Genomic DNA, 14,722 nt, shown 5'->3' with positions numbered 1-14,722 from the left:
CAACTCTTAATTGTTCTTACACCTAAAAACGTGATGAACACAGCTTATCCGCATAGGCACATGGACTGAGGATGCTCCTGGCACACAGGAATGTTAAGGCCACTCAGTGACAGCCACAAAACCTTCTCAGATGGAGCAAAAACCTGTTTTTTTGCCCCAGAGAAATCTCCCAGAGCGAACCACGCGTGTGCGCTCTCTGGAGCACGGAGAGGAGTGCAGCAGAGAACCTCAGCACACACAGCCCAGCCCCACGGGGCAGCTTCTGTTCTGAGGTTCCCCCTCCACCTCTCCCCGCATCCAACACGTGTGGCTGCAGCTCTGTGTCTGCCCACAGCACAGCCCGCACTGCTCCGGCCCTCAGAGCGCCGCAGTGCCGTCCCATTATCAGAGCCGAGCAGTGAGTGCCAAACACGGTGAGATACCATCAGCCCCTCCAACAGCAGCCGTTCTGCAGGAAGCACACCGGTCCGAAAACCAATCAGGAAATCAACCTAGTTCTCATGGCTCCCAGTAACGCTGCCCAAAGAGTGCACCGAGCGCCATCAAAGCACACACACAGCCCTGAGCTCGGTTCAGCGATGCCCCTCCGTCCTGAGGAGCAGCACATGGAGGGCCGCCCCGATGCATGCAATGGGAGCAACGCAGCCAGCTCAGGGATTGCACGCACAACTTGGAGGTGAGCACACTGCAGTCAGTGAGAGTGCCCTTCTGGGGCTGTGCTACGGCCGGCACACGGCTCCTGCCCAGCAGCCATACAATGCAGGGCTGCCCTTCCTCCTATCACTGCCGTAAGGAATGAAAAGCTCTCCGGACAACAAGCAACTCAGCGTCGTAAGCCGGGTCTGTGACTGAAAGCACGACAAATACCGTTTTGAAAGAGACAGACAGCAATCCCAAATGGATTCATACTCAAAGTATATTTCTTTAGCGGTCCCATTCATTTTAGTTAGAACTTCAGGAATATCTTGTGGTCATCTGGAACACAGAGCACAGACATAAATAAAAGCACCTCCAGAACCTGCCTCGGCCCTACAGATATGCAGCAGTCAATTGTGCTGAACAGTGGGGAGAGTATACCTTAGTCTGTATGCTGGGGTGGGAACAGAAAGCCAGACTGATTGCTTATATTTAGTATGTATGAGCATGCAAGGCTTAAACACAACATTCTTGCTCGGGGAAAAACTCCAGGCCACTTCCTAGAATAGCAGGAGCATGTAAATCACCGCTGATACTTGTAAATTATATTTATTTATAGATTGGTATCATGTACCCGTCACTCAGCGCCTGGGTACACATACACGCATTAAAATAATATACATCATTTGGCCACAAATCAGGGTTGGAGTACATTCCTACTCTTGGGGTGCACGGCTTTACAAATCCCCTTCTGCTCCCCACTCCGGGGCCCGAGCAAAGTGGGAATGGGAAGGAGAGCAGCACAGAGGGCAGTGAGGAGCGCCGCACAACGCAGCCTCTCTGTGCCAAAGCGGTGCTTCCGAGTGCTGCAGACCCACTGCATTTTAAAGACGCTTTATCTCGCAAAGTATCTCCTTCAAATAAATGAGCTCAACATGAGTAATACTCACAATATCCTCCCGGTGCCCTTTTTCCTAGCAAAGCGGTACAGTCCTACACGTGGGATTGCAAAACCTTCAGCGTTGCCCACGTATGCAGAGAGCCCCATCCATGCCAAAGGACGCCCCGCTCCCCGGGGCAGCTCTGCGGGGTGGGCACCGAGCGGCCCCACGGCACCGCGCTCTGCTGGGGGGGACGGCACCGAAACCAGGAGCAGCCGAGGGAGAAAAGATCAGAGATCAGAGCCGTTATCCTGAGCACACTTCAGAAAGCACACTGCGCACACAGCTCTGTCCGTGGCACGGCCGCGTCGCCGCAGTTAAAAGATTAATACGCGCACGTAAAACCCCTCCAAGCAGCACATGTGCTCCGAGGGCCTTCTCCTGCAGCCCTCCATTCACACAAGTAATGCTACCAAAGTCAATGGAAACGCTCTTGTAAACAAGGACTTACAAGAACCCGGCGCCACAATGATCTCAAAAGGAGTTTTGACTGTGCGATTGTTGCTGGATTAGGGTGTGCAGAAACACCCAGCTCCGCTCTGAACAGCACAGAATTCCAATTGCAAAGGGCTGAGGCCTCCGCGCCGCGTCCCGGGAGCTCTGAAGGGCGCGTTTGGCTTTGGGCATGGGAACCACTGCTGGGTTGGCTCCTTGTGATGGCAGAGCTGCTCCGAGAGCGAGCGGCAGCGCGGGGAACAAGGCAGGCTCTCCTGCGTCCCTTTAGAAACCGGTGACCTAAACTGAACCACATCGCATCTCTGCCTAAATTAGCGTGGAATAAAGAGCACAATCACCTCAGTGCAGGAAAAAGAAAGGAAGGAAAAGGAAAAGGAGGGGGGAAAAAAAAGGAGAAAAAAAAAGGGGGGGGAAACGAGTTGGCAGACGTGATTTCTGCAAAATGAGATCCTCGTTTAAAATAATTGATTGGACAATAAAACAGCAGCACAGACCGGCAGCACAAATAGCAGTATTTACAAACAGCGTTTGCTCAGATAAGTAAAATTTGCAATGAAGAGATCAGCCCTTGTTATGCTCATGGAAATGCAAAACGGAGCGAAAAATCGCGGCAGCGATACAAAAGGCAAAGGGACGAGCAGGCGCTGAGCCACGAGGTGCGAAGTCTCCCCGCCTTTAACACAGTGTTTAGAAACAGTACCAACGGATCCCTGGTGCTTTTTGTCTTTATAGTAAATGTATACATATATATATATATACGTATAAAAGACGTTTTGTGATGGAAGTGAACTATTGCTTCAGCCGGACGGGGGCACAGCAACGGCGTCGGGAGCAAAACTGCCATTGAAATTACGGATCGTACAACCGGAAAGCATTGCGAGTTCAGAGCAAAGAGAGAAAGCACCGAAGGGCTGAGAGCGGAGAAATCTGTGCCTCAGAGCGAATTTCTGCGCCGACAGAAAACAAAACAGAAGCCCGACGGAATCACAATTAGCCGAGAGATGAAGGGAAATACGCAATTACCGCCCGTGCCACCCCATTATCGCAGCGGGTGGAAGGCGTTGCAGTGAGCTGCGATGCTGCCGAGCTGAAGCGAACCCTCCGACACCGCCCGAGCCCTCGGACTGCTGCAATGAGCCATAACAGAACCGCCGCAGCTGCCCGGCCCCGGGCTGCAGGAAGTCCCCATCCGGTCCATTTCTGTCCCAGAAAATCCGCCTGCTTCTCCTGCCAGACCCTTCCGAGCGCTCCACAAAACCGTGCTACAAACAACTGACTTCTCATCGGCTCCAGAAATAGAAAACAAAATAACCGCCTTCACGGCACGAGGATTTGCTGCTTCCCAGACCATCCAACGAGGGGAAGAAAAAAAAAGAGAGAGAGAGAATTACCTCCCAGCGATTACAAACACAGATCTGCGAGCTTTTGCGGTTGCAAAACACTTCTGCTAACGAGAGCTCGGAGTGTTTCCTCCCCGCACAGCCCGGCTCCGTCCCATCCTGCCGGCTGAGCAGTGTGCAGAGCGGCACTGCTGGGCTGTGCGGGGCGCCGAGCGGCTCACACGGCTCTCCCGGGGCTCTTTCGGCTCCTCAGACACCCAATGAAACACCACTTATCTAAACGTCCCATTTTCTAATTTTATTAAAAACGCACAAATTTTTATCCAACATGTTTTCTTTCATACAGTGAATGGTCTAATATGCACTGGAGGTCACACAAGCTTAGGTTTATTCGAACAATAAAAGACATATGAGAAATTTAATATATAAAGAAAAAAGTAGCAGCTGTCGACTGCATATTTGACCATAAAATTTAAATATTTTGGACTTTCATTTTAAAGACACAAAAATAAAACCTGTGTGGGTCTATATAAGTCATATTAACAATTCCATGAATGTTCAACAGGACTAAAAATCAGCAAAGATGTTCGTTCTGTTCTGGTTTTAACCTTGTGACATTTGGAAACGCCTCTCCGGGTTGCTGGTGCGGAGCACCTGACAGTATTTGTGCTATAGATTCCCTTTATTTGGCAACGGTCTGGGATTCGCGGGTTTCTCTTTGCCTTCTGTAAACAACACCTTTGACAAACTAGCACAGTGAACCACAAGCCCTGCGATCGCTTTGTACATCTACAGAAAAGAAAAGGAACTATTTTGGTTGGCTGCTCAAAATATTTTGCTTTCGAACAAGAGGTTCTAAAACAGGATTTGTTAGTAAAACATCGAGCTCCTGAATTTAACGTTAGACGTAAACAGTTGACTGTTTTAGTTCAATAGAGTCTTTTCGTTTTGCTTCGCTCTCTTTGTGAAGGTAGAATGCTTTTTGTTCGTTTGTTTTTTTGTGGTTTTTTTTTTTTTTGTATTTTTTTTTTCTTTTCAAGTCATTCGCCTTAGAGGTCCGACGGCGACCTTTGCTATGATGAGGAGGTTTTGTATGTGTAGCATTGTGAAGGTAGAAGAGTTGGTGCCGAGGGCTCAACATTTAGTATTCGTTATTTGGGGAGGGAAACAAAAGAAGAAAACAACAACCGGAAAAAAAACAACAAAGGAGAAAAAAAAAAAAGGAGAAAGAAAAGTTGTCCCACCTGGTGCTCAGCAGGCTGCAATGGCTGAAGCTAAAGAGTTTCTCGTGGTTGAACTTTGAGAGAGAAAAATGAACAAACAAATGCGGAACGCCAGAACCATCCTTATCGGGAGCGCTCAGAGTTCTTGCAGCTTTTCCCCCTTTCCTTTCACCTTTCCGCCATTCAATCACTGTTTGTTTTTTTTTCTAAACGAGGAGTTCCTAAGGATTGTGGCTCTCGGGGTGACATCCGACGGGGTAACCACACTCACGCCATCCCACGGCGCGGCGGCGCGTTACTGTACAGCTTCACCAGTTCCTTTGTCATGGCACACGCAGGTCCCCGTGTCGGTGACAAACGCACACCGGGATCGTCCCGCTCTGCAGCAGCGCTCCGCTCGGAGCCGCCGGGCGCAGTTCGTTCCCGAGGTGACATTGTCTTAGGGCGGGAGAGATGTTAGATTTACTCATTTCTGTACACCGTAACAACAAGCAGACTAGATGATCATCACTTACTTAGACCCAGTTCGCTTAAAGCTACCACACAGCCGCTTCGTTCATTTCTGGTGGGTGTGACAAGTGATTGCCGTAGTTAGCACCGCCGTTGACGGATATCGAGGAGAACGGAGGACTGGGGCCGAACACTTCCGCGGACATGGAGTGCAGGGAGCCGGGCAGGGTGGGCTCGGGGCTGGGCGAGTCCCCGGCGGGGTGCGCCAGCATGTCGGGGAAGCGCTGCGCCTCTCCGGGCGGGTGGTGCCCGGGCAGCGGGTGCTCCAACGCGCCCAGCGGCGTGCCCGGCGGTCCGCCCGCCGCCCCGAACGGCAGCTCCACCGGCGTCTGCGCCTGCGAGGAGGGCGGGCCTTGCGGGAAGAACTCGTAGTTGCCCCCGGGGCCGTAGTACTCGCTCTGGTAATCTGGCGGCAAGGAGAGACACGGGCAGTAGCGCGGAGGACGAGCGCCCGAGCGTAACGGAGAGGAGCAGAGGCGCGGCGCGGCGGGTACGGGGCTGCGGGACCGCAACCGGCAGCAGCGCCCCGAGACGCACCGCGAGCAGCGCAACGGCGCAACCGGAACCGAGAACCGCGACGGCCCGCGACGGGGAACCGCGCCCGGCGGCCCCGGCCGGAGGCAGCGCCCGCTGCGAGCCGGGCCCGGTGTGCGGCTGGGAGAGCGGCGGCCGCGGCTCCCCCGGCCGCGGTTCGCCCGGCTGCCGTTCGCCCGACCGCGGTTCCCGGCCGCTCTGCCCGCCCCGCCCCGCCCCGCGCACCGGACGGAGAGCGGCGGCCGCGTACCCACCTCCGTAGAAGGAGAAGGGCCCGTTGGGGAGCAGCTCGCCGGGCTCCAGGCGGTCCACCAGCGGCCGCATCCTGCGCGGGCTGCGGAAGAAGGCGTGCCGGCGGGCGCCCAGCGCGCTCAGCTGCTTCATGCGGCGCTCCTTGGAGCGGCGGTTCTGGAACCACACCTGTGGGTTGGGGGGGGGAAAGGTGGGTCGGTCACGGGCACAGCACCGGTACCGGTAACCACGCGCCACCGCGGCGGGTCAGGAACGATCGCGCTCCTTCCCGGCACCCGGACGGGATGGCTCCCGCTCCGAGCATCTCCCATCCAACCTCGCCTTTAATGGTCCTTTAACCCCCCATTACCCTCAGCGCTGCGGGTTTATAAACCTTTTAATAATTCCAGCGCATCGTCATCCTCATTTATGCATTAACCCCTCACATCTCCGCTTATTAATTCCGCTGCCGTCAGCCCCGTTTGGACCCTCCCGGGCCGCTGCGAGCTCCGCGGGGCCGGGAGGACAGCCCGCGCCCGGTACCTGGATGACGCGCATGTTGAGGCCGGTCTCCTGCGCCAGCTGCTCCCTGATGTGCCGCGTGGGTTTGGGGGTGGCCGCGAAGGCGGCCTTCAGAGTCTCTAGCTGTTTGGCTTTGATGGTGGTGCGGGGCCCCCGCCGCTTGGCCCCCAGGTTCTGGTCGTCGTTCTCGTTGCTGCCCGTCTCCTTGTCGGACACGTTGGCGCTTTCCGAGTCCTTGGCGTCGTCCTGGGAGGGGTCTTGGGAGTCGGGGGACAGGCTGGGGTCACTGCCGGTGGTAGCTGCGGGCAGCGAAAGGCCGACAGTCAGATGGGGTGCGGGAACCGGGCGGGGGGAGAGGGGAAGGGACGGGAGAGGGAGAGCCGCCGCCCCGCGCTCCCTCACCTGAATGCAGGCTGTTTTCTTTGGCAGTATTGCTGTTATTTAGGTAATCTTCTTTGCAGACGAACTTGTTTTCGTCTATGATATAGAGCTCCTCGCCGGTGGAGAGCTGCTTGTTGCACATCATACACGTAAAACAGTTCAAGTGGAACACTTTGCTCCGCGCCCTGCGGACCAGGTCGCTGGGGGAGATGCCCTGGGCACAGCCCGCACACTTGGTCCCGAAACACCTGCGGGGAGAGGCGGTGGGTCGGGGGGGAGCGGGGGCAGTGAGCGGGCAGTGCCGTGCGCCCACCCCGATGGGAGAGCGGCGGCCCCGGAACCGCGCCGAGCCGAAACAAACGAAAACCAAACCGAAGCCACAGTAAATGAATCGAAAACGCGCGCACACACAAAAGAAAAACCCCAAACCCAAACCGAACAAACGAAAAACCAAAACAAACCCGACCCCAAACCATCCCTCCCCAGCGTTCCCTTTTCCCAGCGGCTGCCCGCCCGACTTCCCCCTTGCAAAACGATAAAAGAAAGCACAACTACTGCGATCGGGACCGAGGGCAAACGCCGGGGAGATTAATTCATCGCCGGTGCGACTTTCCCCTCCGCGCCCCGATAACGGCACGGATAAACGGGAGCGGAGTTCGGCGCCGCGATGGCCGCGTAGGAGCGGGCGATGCGGGGCCGCCCGCGGGCTGCGGCCGCTCCGCGCTGCACGGCCGGGGCACAGCGCGATGGCGCGGCCGGACCGGGGCTCTGCGGGGCTCGGCCATGCCGGGAGCTCCCACAGCCGGGCCCCGAGCCAGGCCCGCAGCGTTCCCCGCAGCGCGGCTCCCCGAGGCGCGGCCACGGCCCCGGCATCGCTCCGCGCAGCCCCGGGCGGGTTCGGAAGCGCAGCTGCGGGCGGGCAGCGCCGGGAGTCGGAGCGCGGCCCGACATCACTGTGAGAACGGGGCTCTGCGGCGAGCGAAAAAATACAGAAACGGGAAAAGATGGAAAACGGATCGAAAAAAGCGGCGGCTCCGGGCGGCGGTTGCGGTACTTACCGAAAGAAGTCGTTTTTGCAGTAAAGCTTGCCTTCTCGCGAAAAGCATTTCTCTGTCAAATTGCATTTACATTCACAGCACTGAACACACTTCACATGCCAAGCCCTGTCCAGTACATTCAACAAGAACCGGTCCAAGATTGGCCTTTTGCAGCCCGCACAGTGAACCATTGTCTTTGGTTATTTCTGAGAGTGGGGTATCGGCGTCCCAGATGGCAAGCGAAAAATCGAAATAAAAACAAAAAGACGACAACAGCGGCGTGGGTTTGCTTTTTTTTTTTTTTATGTGTGTATGTTGTTATTGTTAATATTAATATTAAAAAAAAAAAAAAGCCTTGGAAAAGCGGAAGAGAAGAAAAAGGACGGGAGGGAGAGAAGCCTTCGGTCGGTCGCTGTCCCAGGGCCGCGGGTCCCGGGCCCGGCCCGGCTGAGGCCGACGCGCGGCGGCGCAGAAATCGGCGCTCAGATAAAACGAAACCGGCGATAATCAAAAAACCGCCGAGAAGCGTGACGAGTTTGTTCTCAGGTCTGAGGTAGAGCAGTCAGGAGTCAAAGTGCATCTGCTTTTCCCAAACAGAAATTAAAGGAGGGAAAAGAAAAAAAAGCAAAAAAAGCAAAAAGCAAAAAAAAAGACGACAAGACGAGGACAGCGCGGGCGCAGGGCATCGGGCCGCCCGCGGTCAGACGGGCGCAGGCTGCAGCCGCGGTGCCATGGCCCGAGCGGCGCGGAGCGGGGCCGCCGTCCGTGCGCGGGGGGGGGGGGGGGGGGGGGACGCTGAGCGCGGCTCCCGGCTCCGTTCGCTCCGTTCGCTCCGCTCCCGGCTCCGCCGCTCGCCGTCCCCCGCCGTCCGCGGCTCCTACCTGCGTGCCCCGCGCTACCCCGCGTCCCCGCGCGGCATCTCCCGGCGCTGCCGGCACTGGGGCGCCTCCCGGCGGGGCGCAGCGGCGCGGCGGGGCCGGAGCGCGGAGGGGAGCGGCGCTGCCCGCGCGGCCCGCGCCGTCCGGCAGCGCTCGGCGCACTGCATGTTCCCGGCAGCCCCGCGGCCGCAGCCTTATGCACCGCGCGCACACGTCACCGCGCGCCGCGGCCAATCGCCGCCTCCGCCGCCGTCGCCCCCCGTGGCCCCCCCGCGCCGCGCCGCCGCCGGACGGGGCGTCCGCGCCCCTTTATAGAGCCGCGAGGGCGCGGGGCGCCGCCGGCCGTCGCCTTCGCCCGGTAAAGGTGCGCCCCGCGCGGAGCCCCGGGACGCGCTGCAGCGGTAGGTGCGGGACGGGGGGGTGCGGGGGGGCGCGGCACGGGGTGGATCGCGGGGTCCGCAACCCGCGGGTCTCTGCCCGCTGCCGGCCGGGGTTGAGGCGGGGAGGGCCGGGCCCGGCCCGGCGCCGCGGGTGTCCGCGGGGCGACGCGTGGCCGCGCGGGGTCCCGTCGGGGTCCCGTTGACAGCCGCCCGCCGTCGCCGTACTCTTTGGGCCAATGAAGCGGCTGTTCGCTTCTACCCCGAGCGATCGCTCCCTTCGGCTCGCCCCGCAACCCGTCCCGCACCCGAGCAACGCGCGGCCCTCCTACGGCCGCGTTCCGTCCTCCACGCGGTCGGAGCTGCGGGACGGAGAAACGGGGAAATAAAACGGAGAACGCGGCCGGGAGGTTCCCCGCCTCTGCCGGCAACCACGGCCCCGCGCCCCTCCCGCCCCGTCGGGGCCGCGCCCCGCTCCCCGCGCCCCGCCCGCCCGGGATCGATGCCCCCGACCCCATCTGGGCCGTTCTCACGCGGGCGGCCCCGCTCCGCCCCGCTCCGCCAGCTGGGCGCTGCTACCAGGGGACCGCTTCCCTTTGACTGCGGCCCCAAGTGCCATGTGTCGGGGGATGAATGCGCGGGAGGCGACGAGCATCTCACGTCCATCAAGCACCACTTTTTCACAGCGATTTTTTTTTTCCCAGGCGTTAGCGAAAGCATCTGCTCGGCCCGGCCCCCGCCCCCCGCCGTTCCCGGCCGCTTTCCGCCGCGGCTCCGCTCTCCGCCCCCGGAGCCGCGGGTGCCCGGGGCGCGTCTCGCACCCCCGGAGCGGTGCCCCCGTCGGGATGCGGGGCTGATTGCCGCCCCACTGTCCGCCCGGCACCGCGCGGCGCCGCTCCTCCGTTTGGTTCGGTTCGTTTCGTTTTCCCCGTTCCGTTCGGGGGGTGCGCGGGGCCGAAAAAGGGGCACATTTCAAAAAGGAGAAATAATAATAATGACGATGATTAAAAAAATGCAGATCATTTTAAATCTAACGCGGAAACAAAACGCCCTTTTCAGGCGAGTATGAATTTCGCTGGCACCGCTCCCGCCCGGTTCGGTGTCCCCGCTGTCCCCACGGCCGCTCCTCGTTCCCCGCACGGACACCCCCGGGCGCAGCGGTGGGAGCACTCCCGGCGGCTCTCTCCTTTCGCCCGCTCTGCCCTTTCCCCCCTCGCAAGCTGTGAGCACGGCCGGGCCCGGCGCGCTGCAGCAGTTCGCTTTCACCCTTCCCGCGGCCGCCGCGAGTTGCGGGGCCTCCGTCGGTACCACGGAGCGCTGCGGGGCTGGGAGGGCCCTTCGCCCCGAGAGCGATTTCTAAGGGCGGGCGGTGCGCTGCCCCCAACCGGGTCCGGGGATGCGGGGGTCCGTTGGGCTCCCCTCGGCCCCGCACGGCCCGCTGCGCCTCTCCAGCAACTTTCCCCGCAGTGAGAGGGCGCGGGGTCGGGGCGCCGCCTGAACAAAGGTCTGCGGGGCGACGTCCCGAGCGAACAGCGCGGTGCGGCGGTGCTCCCACCCGTGGCACAGCCCTGCGCTCCCCACGGCCGGACGGGACGCCGCGCCGCGTCGGTGCCGACGAGCGCCGAAAAGAGCTCGGAGTTGCGGAGCGGTGCCCCGCATCGCTGTGCCGCTCGCGGTGCGATGCGGGGGTACGCACGGCCCCGCCCCCCTCCCCATCCCCAACCCGGACGAACCCCGCCGGGGTTCTCTGCACGTCGGTAAATGTCGTCGCTTACATCCAAAGCTCTCGATTTGTTTATGGGAAAATACAGTTAATAAATAATTACAACTCCGACGGTGTGCGCGTCTGAGTGAGGGCTGCCGCCGGGCCGCGGGGGGCCGGGAGGGGCCGGGAAGCACCGGGAGGGGTCGGGAAAGGGCCGGGAGGGGTCGGGGAGCAGCGGGACGCGCGGGGAAGGGGCCGCGATGGGGCCGAGCGCGGCCGCGGGGAACGGGGCTGTGCGCACCGGGAGAGAGCGAGGGAGGGCAGGGAAAGGCGAATCAAAGAGAAAGAAAGAAAAGTAAGGAGGTGCGGGGAGGGGGAGACGATAAAAAAGGGTGAAACAAACCCCGAGAGGAGGCACCGATCCCCGCTCATCCATCTTCATTGTCTCCGTGTGTGCAAAAGCAACTCCGGTATAAGGAAAAGCCACTATCAAAGCCATGGCTTTATTTTATATCCTATAGATCAGGAGGGAGGCAAAGCTTTATTTTCGCCCAGAGACAGATATTTTATTTCTCTCTTACGGTTTTATGTGTGAGAGATGTCAAAAAGGTAAAATAGATTGCTAATGCATAGGCAAAACGGAGCTGTTTTGGCATGCTCTGTGTCATGAGGTCTCCCAGGGAGAGCAGGTTGGGGATTTAGGGCTGATGGGCGACTCTGGGGGATTTCTGCTAAAACATCGCTCTCCATAAATCAGCCGCGCGGTCAGCGGGAGGGGGTTGGGAGCGGACGGCGGGGCGGGGGGGGCGCACCCGGGGCCGTCCCGCACCGCTCCGCCCGCACTCAGCTCCCGGGGGCGGTTCGGGGCGCTCAGAGCCGCTTCGCCGCGGGCCGAGAGCCGGGAACGGGGAGCCGGGAACGGGGAACGCGGCGCTCCCGGCAGCCCGCGTCCTCCCCGGGCCGCTTCGCGCGGACCCTCTGCGAAGTTAAAATATATCTCCCCGGGCTGCAACAATTTTCCTACTTTTTGACCTCGGGGATTTCCCGGCGCGCTAAGTTCAAGGCGCGGAAGCCCGAGGCGATCACTCATGTAGGCACTCCCACCGCCGCCGCTTTTCACCACGTATTTTATCATTTCCCTGCCCGGCTCGCATCCCGCGGTAATAGATGGCGGCGCGCCCCGTCCCCGCGCTAATTGCGTCCCCGCGCTAATTGCGGCGCGTGGCCGCGCCGAGTGCCGGGCCGTGATTTGCGGCAGCGCGGGGGCGCGCCCCGGGCCGGGCGGCGAGGGGAAAAAAAAAGAAAAAGAAAAAAAAAGCAACCCAAACGTCGCTGATTGGCGAATTAATTATTTCAGCCCCCAACACACACACACACACACACACACACAGACACACACACACACACACACACGATATCGTTTTTCCAAGTTCAGCGGGGCTGTGCCATTCACTCATTTCACAAATGCTGAACTTCCCGTGGAGCGGGAGCCGCTCGGTGCGGGGCCGTGCGGGTCTCCCCCCACCCCCCGGGCGGACCCTTTGTTCCCGGGGCGGAGGGAAGAGGGCCCCGGCGGGAGGCGCGTGTCGGCTGCGCGGCTCTGAGCGTCTGACAGCACCGTCACGCAGTGCCCGCGATCAGCGGCGCTGTCACACGCACGGCCCCGTCCCAGCGGAGCGTCGCGCACTGCCCGCCCGGCGCCGGGCAGCGACGGAACCCGGCCGGCAGTGTCCGTCCGGCTGTCCGCTCCCGACCTCGGATTCATCTCGTGCCCGTAGGTGCCGCAGTTTGATACCGCGTTACTCCATAACATCCCGCGTCACACCGTGCTTCCGTAGGCTGCTATTTAAGGCTTACACCAGAACGCTCTGCCCAGAGCGCCGCGCTCCCCATTCCCGGGGGGCAGCCCCACAGTGCCCGGCCCCGAGCAGCCCAGGGGACCGCTGGCAGCGGGGGCACTCGGAGGGGTTGTGGGCGCTGCAGAAGGGCCGTTAGTGCTGCTCCATGACCCCACGCTGAGACCCCATTCCTACCGGGGCACCGCTGTGCCGGTGTGACACCGGAGTGTTGCGGTAAAGTGTGGCCAAACAAGCAAAGTTCAGAAAAATGCACATTCTAAACTGACATCGCCTCTGTCTTTGCACAGCCGTTAAGTGATGCTCTAAGTTTGGCTGTGCACATTTGCAGCCTATCTCGACGTTATGGCGAGGCTGTGGGAGGCGCAGCCACAATCCCATCACTCTGAAACACATCCGTATCTGGCCTTCAGGATGAAGACAACCAGAGCGTTTTGTCCTGGAGTGTGATACGTCACAGGCTGCAGCTCATTTTTCCAGCAGAAGCCATGGGACAGCTCCATCCCCAGGAGGGCTCTTTCTGGGGATGCTGTGCTGCCCTGTGTACTGCTGCCCCTCCAGGACGAGCCCCTCACATGGGCACAGCTTTGCCAAGGGCCAAACTTCCCGCTCAGAAACTCACCTAGAAAACACCAAATTGTTCTGAGAAATAATTCCTTGTGTCACTGTCCATCGCAGCCCAGCAGGCCTGGTAACACTGTGAGGACACGGGGGACAGGATGCAACGGAACAGGCACAGCCTACACCTCTCAGCCCTCAGTTCCCCTCCTCACCACAATGCCCGGGGAGAACAGAGCACGCAGTGCTGTCCCCGCTGCCCCGGGGGGTGACGCTGTCTGGCAGCACCCAGCAGCTCCTGTCCCGCAGACGCCGTCCCACAGCGGCATTACCACTCCAAAGTGGCAAACGCGCGGTGTGAAGGGCTGCTCACACCCGGCTTTGTAATGCCACAACCCGACCCGCTGCTTTTCCTGTTCGGCACATGCAGTGTTTGCGCAGCTCCTGGCAGTGGGCTGCGACCTCTGCACGCTGCAGCTTCACGCCCGCTGCTCTGAGCTGAGAACGCGTGGTGCCAAAGGAGCAGAGCCCGCAGAGCCCCGCTGCTCTCACGGCTTCTCCCTGGGTTTGTCATTTGCACGGGACCAGGATGGAGAGCACCCACAGGCCGGGTCCATGCATGCTTCCGCTGCGTCTGCACCTGCAGGTGAGGATGATGCAGGAGCACAGGACGAGGCGTCCCGCCCCGATCAGAGCATCCCGTCCCAACCAACCGGGCACCCTGCCCCAAAACACCCCCCCGAGCCACGACAGCCCCGCTGAGCAGCACATCCCCCTGACCACCTTTTGCTTCCAAACAAGTAACCCTCGTTTCAAACGGAGAACCGCTCACTTCTACGTGCCATCTTCAGGAGCAAACCCTACCGGATGCTTTCACAAAGTCTGCCCTTCGTGCCTGTGAAATTAACAACGCTTTCACTGGTAACAATTACCCGATGCACGGTGCTGCATGGCCTCACGACGGGGCTGCGGTGCGTGCGGGAATGGGAACTTGCTGAGATGCTGAGGCCCAGAGATGATGGGCCTGCAGGAGGGTTTCCCCACTGCCGCTCACCGGCTGCATTTCCATTCCTTACGTTTGAAAAACCACCCCAAACTCCCGAGTTCTACACAAAAACAAACAAAAGTATGGTCGAAAGGTCGGGGAAATGGCCACAGCACCCAAATGCAGGCATGAGGTGTTAAACCTTCCATCAGAAAGCTCAGCTGGAATTATTACTATCTTTTAAAATCTGCAGAATATAATTGAATTGGTGTTGGTATTAAAAAAAATAAGAAGACAGCCCCGTCCAAACCCTTATAAGGACATCTCAGACATGCTGAGGTTCCTTTTCCATAACTGTTAAGCAGACATCTGTAAACATAATTGGAATTTACTGCACACGTGAATAACTGCATATAAATGAGGCTCTGTTGGGGGGTGAGGAAGGGCTGTGCCCCCCCCAATACGACGGCGTTTGCAGCGCATCCCAGCTCAATTCCAAATGTCAATTTTCTACATTTTAATACATATTTTTCCTCCATCGCCGTTGCCTTG

At 59.5% G+C, this 14,722-nt stretch overlaps 2 protein-coding genes across 3 annotated transcripts; one reads left to right on the top strand and one right to left on the bottom strand.

Annotated features, from left to right (window-relative positions):
- Positions 1-3,650: 3,650 nt before the first annotated feature.
- LHX1 (LIM homeobox 1) lies at positions 3,651-8,676 on the bottom strand. Of its 2 annotated transcripts, NM_001397359.1 has the most exons (6): positions 7,833-8,580; positions 6,796-7,022; positions 6,415-6,692; positions 5,895-6,060; positions 5,112-5,512; positions 3,651-5,034 (listed from the first exon to the last, which is right to left on the bottom strand). In NM_001397359.1, exons 1-5 carry the CDS (start codon positions 8,000-8,002, stop codon positions 5,133-5,135), a joined length of 1,221 nt encoding a protein of 406 aa, NP_001384288.1. In that variant the 5' UTR covers positions 8,003-8,580; the 3' UTR covers positions 3,651-5,034; positions 5,112-5,132. The 2 variants fall into 2 exon arrangements, with proteins under 2 accessions (NP_001384288.1, XP_046758254.1); XM_046902298.1 differs by having other exon boundaries at positions 3,651-5,512; positions 7,833-8,676.
- Positions 8,640-10,900, top strand: LOC112530064 (WW domain-binding protein 11-like). Its single transcript, XM_046902773.1, has 3 exons — positions 8,640-9,090; positions 9,771-9,978; positions 10,126-10,900. Exons 1-3 carry the CDS (start codon positions 8,886-8,888, stop codon positions 10,133-10,135), a joined length of 423 nt encoding a protein of 140 aa, XP_046758729.1. The 5' UTR covers positions 8,640-8,885; the 3' UTR covers positions 10,136-10,900.
- Positions 10,901-14,722: the final 3,822 nt, after the last annotated feature.

The sequence above is a fragment of the Gallus gallus genome, chromosome 19 (assembly GCF_016699485.2).
Source record: "Gallus gallus isolate bGalGal1 chromosome 19, bGalGal1.mat.broiler.GRCg7b, whole genome shotgun sequence".
Taxonomy (NCBI): Eukaryota; Metazoa; Chordata; class Aves; order Galliformes; family Phasianidae; genus Gallus; species Gallus gallus.
The sequence above is the reverse complement of the archived record's forward strand: the minus strand, read 5'-3'. Positions and strand labels throughout refer to the sequence as shown.

Bases quoted from the DNA above. Each gene is read 5' to 3' on its own strand.
- LHX1 (XM_046902298.1), bottom strand. From the start codon at position 8,002: ATGGTTCACTGTGCGGGCTGCAAAAGGCCAATCTTGGACCGGTTCTTG. The intron at 7,023-7,832 runs GTAAGTACCGCA...CTCTCCCCGCAG, and splicing joins TGCAAAAACGACTTCTTTCG to GTGTTTCGGGACCAAGTGTG. The intron at 5,513-5,894 runs GTGGGTACGCGG...CCTTGCCGCCAG, and splicing joins GCCCTTCTCCTTCTACGGAG to ATTACCAGAGCGAGTACTAC.
- LOC112530064 (XM_046902773.1), top strand. From the start codon at position 8,886: ATGCACCGCGCGCACACGTCACCGCGCGCCGCGGCCAATCGCCGCCTC. The intron at 9,091-9,770 runs GTAGGTGCGGGA...TTTTTTTCCCAG, and splicing joins CCCCGGGACGCGCTGCAGCG to GCGTTAGCGAAAGCATCTGC.